Source organism: Mizuhopecten yessoensis, unplaced genomic scaffold (assembly GCF_002113885.1).
Source record: "Mizuhopecten yessoensis strain PY_sf001 unplaced genomic scaffold, ASM211388v2 scaffold715831, whole genome shotgun sequence".
Classification (NCBI taxonomy): Eukaryota; Metazoa; Mollusca; class Bivalvia; order Pectinida; family Pectinidae; genus Mizuhopecten; species Mizuhopecten yessoensis.
In genome coordinates this window covers 46,210-53,670 of record NW_018479813.1, presented here as the reverse complement: position 1 = coordinate 53,670, position 7,461 = coordinate 46,210, and the positions used below count along the sequence as shown (strand labels likewise).

The 7,461-nt window shown below is 34.1% G+C and overlaps 1 protein-coding gene and 1 long non-coding RNA gene across 2 annotated transcripts in view; both read right to left on the bottom strand.

The window, feature by feature from the left end:
• Positions 1-642: 642 nt before the first annotated feature.
• Positions 643-4,430, bottom strand: LOC110441289. The gene is made up of 2 exons (XR_002461852.1): positions 2,715-4,430; positions 643-2,612 (listed from the first exon to the last, which is right to left on the bottom strand). It is a non-coding gene; the product is annotated as an uncharacterized LOC110441289 (long non-coding RNA).
• Positions 4,431-5,528: 1,098 nt separating this feature from the next.
• Positions 5,529-7,461, bottom strand: part of LOC110441290 (phospholipid scramblase 2-like) — a 38,822-nt gene continuing 36,889 nt past the window's right edge. Inside the window, exon 5 of the mRNA XM_021484402.1 lies at positions 5,529-6,885. Coding sequence (XP_021340077.1) covers positions 6,794-6,885 — 92 coding nt within the window. The 3' untranslated portion in view covers positions 5,529-6,793. The remainder of the gene's footprint in view (positions 6,886-7,461) is intronic.

Sequence of the window (7,461 nt, the reverse complement as noted above, 5' to 3'; positions counted from 1 at the left end):
TACCCTCACTAACATAGCTCTGGGTACAGATTTTGTCCCCGCCTAATGCAAGTACTATCTTATTTCCGGCTGTTCCGACATTTGGTAAAACAGTTTGTTTAAAATATATGTAGAGCTGAATGAGACCAGGGAACACTAAATTAATAATATTGTTTTTGTTATTTTAAACAAAAAGCTAAGAATTAAAATGCTTCTTTTCTAACATTTATGATGGTATGCACCAGTCCCGTTCAAACACAATCTGAAATAGCTCTATACCGTCATCATGGAATACATTTGAACTGGGTCGCGGGTTTCGAGGCCTACCTGTCAGGTACTGGCTGGAGGTCGGTGGTTTATATCCGGGTACTCTGGTCATCCTGACATGACCTTTGCTGTTAAGGCTAAACAAAAAATAGTTTGTGTTTCCGGTAACCCTAACTTCCCTATTTTTTTGTGCCTACCCTAAACTTTTCATGTCAATTTTCAAAGAAGCATTGTTAAAGTCCAGGTCACTCTCCTATATAAACCTATTTGTTAGAATAATTTGTTTACCTACATTTGTACCTACTTTCCCTCAATTTTTCCAACATGTTACAGGAAACACATATATTTTTCTGTCTGGCCTAATAGAACTTAAAACATAAACAAACAAAACTGATAAATAACATGAGTGAACTGTTTATTAATCTAAAAAGCTGAACCAATTTTAACAACACATATTCTAAAAAACTATATGTACAGCAACAAAGCAACCAGGTGATGGGCTGTATCAAGTGACAAGTCCTGAGGAAATTGTGAAGTAAGTACATTTATCAGTCGGAGGAGAAACCCTGAAATGATTACCTGAACACAGAACCATCAAACTTTATCGCAAAAATTTAACAACATAAACACTTTAACCCTTTCACCACTGTTGACCCTAATGGACTCATCCAAATCAATGAATAGTAGAGTCTACTAAAGTTACATAGGGTGAAACGGTTAACACATTTTTATAAGCAGATCAAGAGCAAGAGCTCAAATACTCCAAAAATATTCCTTTGGACAAGGTAAATATACTTCCGTCAATATTTTGTTTTTCGGCCAAATTTTGAAGATTAATCAAGAAATAATCAATTGGAGACAAAAGTATGAAAGTGACTGCTCAAACAGGTTTCCTACATTTGGTTTCTGGTAAGGTGTTTTACTGGTGATAAGCCAAGGGACCTGTGCATGGAAACGTGTCAAATGTAGGGGTGGGCTTATTACCAGCCATAAGCCCAGACTGAACATTGCATATTTTTTTCGCATATTTACAATTTTTATCCTGCATTTACACATTGTGAGGAATCTAAAATGAAGACTTTAGTCTTTCATTTTTTTTATACCCCTACAACGAAGTTACTAGACAAGTTGATGGAGACAACATTGGGATAAAATCTTGAATCCCTATTGTAGGAGAAGGATTTCAAAGGTTTACCTCTATTTCCCCTATTGGGCCCCACCCATCTGTCCTAGGGGACCACGACCACCATTTATACAAAATTGAGTGCCCTTGGCCCCAGGATCCTCCAAACCAAACCAAATTGGGATGAAATCCCTTATTTCCTATGGTAGAAGAACGATTTTAAAAGTTTATTGTTTATTTATCCTATAAGGCCCCTCTCCTCTGCCCCAAGGAGGAGGAGGGCACACCCACCGTTTGTACCAAATTGAGTGCCCTTGGCCTAAGAATGCAATGCTTTGCCTTAGTAAGCCTTTAGCTTACAGTTCTGGTTTATAACTGTAAGAGAAATCAATAAGAATATTCCAGAAATCGGATAAAAATCCACTTCCATTAGACTAAGTTGTATTTTTTTGGAGTGTAGAATTCTTGAAGTGTTACTACTTGAATACTGGCAAGTGTAACAGATTGCAAAAAAACATATTGTTAACATACTTATTTAAGCGCACTATAATTTCAGTGCAATATCAAAATTTGTGCAATATCACATTCTAACAGATCAGCGCATTAATGAATTGTTAAATCCTCAAAAAAGGAAACGGAAAGCAATATAAAAGAATTTTCAAACGCGCGCAAAAAAAATAAAAATAAAACTACCACTAAAATAAGTATACTTTCAATACAAAATGAGAATTGTTTACAATAATATCTTTACAGGAATGCTGAAGTCCAACCACAATGACCTGTCGTGTTGACCTTTAGTTATTATACTTTTACAGGCTGTAATCTGATACAGAGTATAGCTCGGTCTGTTATAGGTATACTTTCACAGGCTGTAATCTGAAACAGAGTATAGCTCGGTCTCTGTTATAGGTATACCTTTTCAGGCTGTAATCTGATACAGAGTATAGCTCGGTCTGTTATAGGTATACTTTTACAGGCTGTAATCTGATACAGAGTATAGCTCGGTCTCTGTTATAGGTATACCTTTACAGGCTGTAATCTGATACATAGTATAGCTCGGTCTCTGTTATAGGTATACTTTTACAGGCTGTAATCTGATATAGAGTATAGCTCGGTCTCTGTTATAGGTATACCTTTACAGGCTGTAATCTGATACAGAGTATAGCTCGTTCTCTGTTATAGGTATACTTTTACTGGCTGTAATCTGATACAGAGTATAGCTCGGTCTCTGTTATAGGTATACCTTTAAAGGCTGTAATCTGATAGAGTATAGCTCGGTCTCTGTTATAGGTATACTTTTACAGGCTGTAATCTGATACATAGTATAGCTCGGTCATAGGTATACTTTTACAGGCTGTAATCTGATACAGAGTATAGCTCGGTCTCTGTTATAGGTATACCTTTAAAGGCTGTAATCTGATAGAGTATAGCTCGGTCTCTGTTATAGGTATACTTTTACAGGCTGTAATCTGATACAGAGTATAGCTCAGTGTCTGTTATAGGTATACCTTTACAGGCTGTAATCTGATACAGAGTATAGCTCTGTCTCTGTTATAGGTATACTTTTACAGGCTGTTATCTGATACAGAGTTAGGTCGGTGCGGCAAACTTGCCATGTGGAATCACGTAGTTCCTTTGGGACTCAAATGACTACAGCTACAGGCTTCATATTTCCTGACCAAGTTTCACGACCTCAAGTCAAAGTGGGTTTTTTCCTTCGACTGTTGAACATGCGCAGACCAGCAACGAATATCATATCAAATGGATGGTAAACAAGAGATAGCATGGTCTTTGTTTTTGTAACCTATCACATGTGTTAATTAGTGTTTATAAGCCGAGAAGACCTGGCCAGCATGAATATTCTAATTAGAAAAGGTTAACTTGAGAGGTCAATTGTGTCTAACAGGGAAATTCATTTTTCAAGTTTCATATATAACGGTTTTAAAACGAAACTAATATGCACGTATGCCTATACAGATTTAATATCAACAAACACCTTTTAAAACATCTGAAATAAAACAATTATAAAAGAATAATTACACTTGAATTTCAGAAAGTATCCCTTTTTCAAACACTCAATATTTCCTGGAATTACAACAGAAAGTACAGTTCTAAGGATTAGTGTTTGTAAATCTTTGTTTCTCAATCATATATTAATAATTATTATATCGTAGTTAAAATATGAAAGGGAATTATTTTGATGTGCAAAACCAATAAACAGTAAAGCTAGAAATGACACATATTCACTTAAATTTATTGAAAATTAAATTCAGTTCAGAACCAGACAAAAGTTGAAAACTTCTCTGTATCAAATTTCCTGTCAGTTTGTATTAACAAACAGAAAACTGATCAACACATTTTAGCCAAAACTAAATTATCCCTGGCAAAAAAAATCAGAAAAAGAAATTGAACGTATACTTTGGTCATGATGATTAAAAGATTTGTTTTTGTGTAAAAAATCCAAGAAACATTTAACCCTAACAAATTGAAAAAGTGTTCACATATCTCAAAGTTGTAACAAAATATAAAAACTCCTTGTAAAATGATTTCTAATCAAACTGTGAGGAGCAGCAAGCTAAGCCAGCATGAAAAAAAATAACAAAATGAAAGACAGTTTGCACTTATAAGAATTACAGTCGATTATCTCAAGTGCAACAGTTTGTGTAGAAAACATAAAAATTATATAATTAAGTGTAATAATTTTAGAAGCTTATACATCTCTTGGTTACATACCATTGCATAGAGAGGGAATAATGAAATAGGTATGTATATAAAAAATAGCATGGGCAGGTAATCAGGGAATGGAAATGAAAGGGGAGGTAAGCCAATACTGAAACTAACTATTGAAATTTACTGAATACTTCAGTACAAATTACCAGGTTTGCTTCACCAATGAAGCAAGTTGCAGTGTTATTTCAGATTCCTTAACTAAATACTAAGAAGTGAACCAATATTATCTAACTGATCCTAGCTATAGGATATAGAGGGACATCAAAACTCGCCTCTACACGTCTGCATTTTAGAATCTTTGCAAACACGTCATGTAAATACCACCCTTTTATTTGTTCAAATATGTGCACAATGCTTGCTTAAATGTATAAAAGTGATTGCAAGCCATTGTTTTTTGTTTTCACAATTATAACCATTACTATTATCCATATGTTGTAAAGCGCTTTGGAGTAATTTTGCAAATTATATAGGGCACTATATAAATGTTGTACATTATTATTATTATTATTATTATTATTATATAATGAAGAGATGTGCAGAAAAATGTTCACAGTAGTTCATTTTTTCTCTTACTTGACCCGACATGAAACTAAAACCAGAAATTATGGTAGAATACTGTTTCAAGTACGTGTACATGTACATGTAGTACAAAATGATTTCTTCTGAAAATTCTAACCTACTGAGCTAAAATNTTTCAAGTACGTGTACATGTACATGTAGTACAAAATGATTTCTTCTGAAAATTCTAACCTACTGAGCTAAAATATAATTCCATACCTTTCCAGAGATATACCCAATCATAATTCCATACCTTTCCAGAGATATACCCAATCATAATTCCATACCTTTCCAGAGATATACCCAAACATATTCCTTCGCTAAAGGTTTACCTTCACTTGAAAAACATTATCAAGTATTTGTTTCGCACTTTTGGTAAATTAATGCGTCAAACTTTATAAAATTATGTTAATAAAGTTCAGTTAAATTATTCATAAAAAATAAAATCTATATATTTATATATCAAAATCTATGGAGGTATATTATAGCAACAGAATAATGCAAGGGAGATAATCCTGTTTCAGCTAGCTGACATATTAACTCATTAACCCCTTCAGGCACATATGAACCCTTCCAATTCAAAGGTTGGAATAGTTCCTTATGAAATTTCAGGGGTGTACGAGCTAAAACTATAAATGTCAAAAATCCTATGATCATCAATGACAAAACCTATAACAGATGACACATATTTTTCTGATATTCCCATTGGTTGGATCATTACCATGAGGAAGTTATGATATTAACTCAGTGTTACTATTTTTAGAAACAGCAGGTTAATATTCACTTTACTTTATGGTGTTATTTCAATTGTAACATCACAATTCTCTCAGCCAAATGCAGTACTTTCCTCTGTACAATTGATGCATTTTCGTATGTTCCATCTAATAATTAAAACATTAAAGTATCTTATATAACAACGAAGAACCTCTATCCCGGTGAATATGTGGATATAACCATTGGCTTCGGTCAATATCAGTTTCTCAGGTCCATATGACCATGTCCACCTCAACAAAAATATAGAATCTAACATCAAAATTTATGTACAAGAATAAGTCTACGTTAATATCATATCTACTGAATGCTAAACTTGCGTATGGTCATGACTTCTTGCTGCGATGAAAACTATAAAAATGGCGGCACATTTATCTTAAAGATGCAATGTCTCATGATAAAGTCTTGTATAAATATATCTATCTTAAAAGAAATTAATTGATAAAAGGCAAACATCATGTACAAATCAATACAACACAATAATGGTTAAAATATGATGAAATGTGTCAGACAATTTGGCTTTATGTGAATCAAGGCAACGATTTACAATTGTGACAATTTGTAGGCCATGGTAAAGTCAATTGTGTCTTTAACTCATTCACCCCTGAAGACATATTTAATTTGAACTCTTCAAATTCAAAGATTGGAAAAGTTCATTATGAAACTTCAGGGGTGAATGAGTTAGCAAAGTTCAGAGGTCACAAACTATACTGTAGAGTGCTTATATATTCCATGAAAGTTATATTTTTTGATATATTTGTCACTTCAAAATCAAATAATAATAAAAAAAACATCTTCCTGAAATTCAAATGTGACTCTTCATTTATTTGAAGATGTTGTTATGACACATTCTAAAACTGTATAAAATGTCAACATTCTGCTTTAAAAATGACTGCATGTATAAGTTGATGGTCAATGTAAATATTTTCTACTGTGACAGGAATAGTGTAGAACTATTAAGCCTGTAGAGTTCAGTAGGTTCAGCGATCTGTTTGTATATAAAACACAGATAAAAACAGATGATTCTGAATAAGTCCGAGTGCTGATCAGAAAGTCTGTGAAAGAGAAGGAATTCACAGCTAAAATAATCTTTGTGTATAGTATTAAAAATTTCCATATTTTTGTTTTCTTCTAAAATGTCATTTACAATAAAACGGTTATAAAACAGAGGTTTGTTTGTGGTGTCTGTAAGTCTTCCATACTAGTTATCTTCTCAACAAAACATCTCCACGTTGGTGCTGTTCGTCTCAGGTGAGGGCTAAAGCAGACATGCCAGAAATGCATTGGCCTCTTTTTATCAAAATTTCATCATTTCAACAAGTTCTATCTCGCATGTAAGTTGACAGGGGAGCTAACTCCACTGCTTTAGTTCTTTTTCGGCTCAAAGTAGTTGAAGTCAATCAGGAAGGTCGCTCCCAACAACAAAGCTTTGCTCATAACATCCAAATCCCCGGGGACTGAAACAGAATTGAAAAAGTTACAAGTTTTCTTCAAAGACACAAGGGCCAAATTTGATGATCAACTAATTATAGTGACTCTGGTATAACTTGATCCTCGATACTCCAGGGGTTTCACTCACTTTCGCTCTCTGTATGTACCCCTGGAATATATTATGAAATAAATTGAAAGCTAAGTGTGCACCACCTTGTGGGTCAGACGAGTGTGCACCACCTTTTGGGTCAGACGAGTGTGCGCCACCTTGTGGGTCAGACGAGAGGAGAAGTTCGATCTTTTGATGTAAATAAAAAACAAGAGGCCCATGGGCCTTAACGGTCACCTGATATATTTATACAGAGTTGATTTTGTTTTTAACATGTACAGAAATATTATTCAAAGTGACAAAAAACAATAAAACCACCTTATTCAATATCTAGCATACAGATTTAAGACTAAAAAGTATTTGAAACTAGCACCTCTGATTCTAAACAAGGAAAATGAAGAAATTTTAGCACACTGACTCCTTTGAGCCCCACCCTACAGCCCTTGGGGGTAGGGCTGGCTCAAAATTTTCAAAGTATCAAACTGTCAACTCA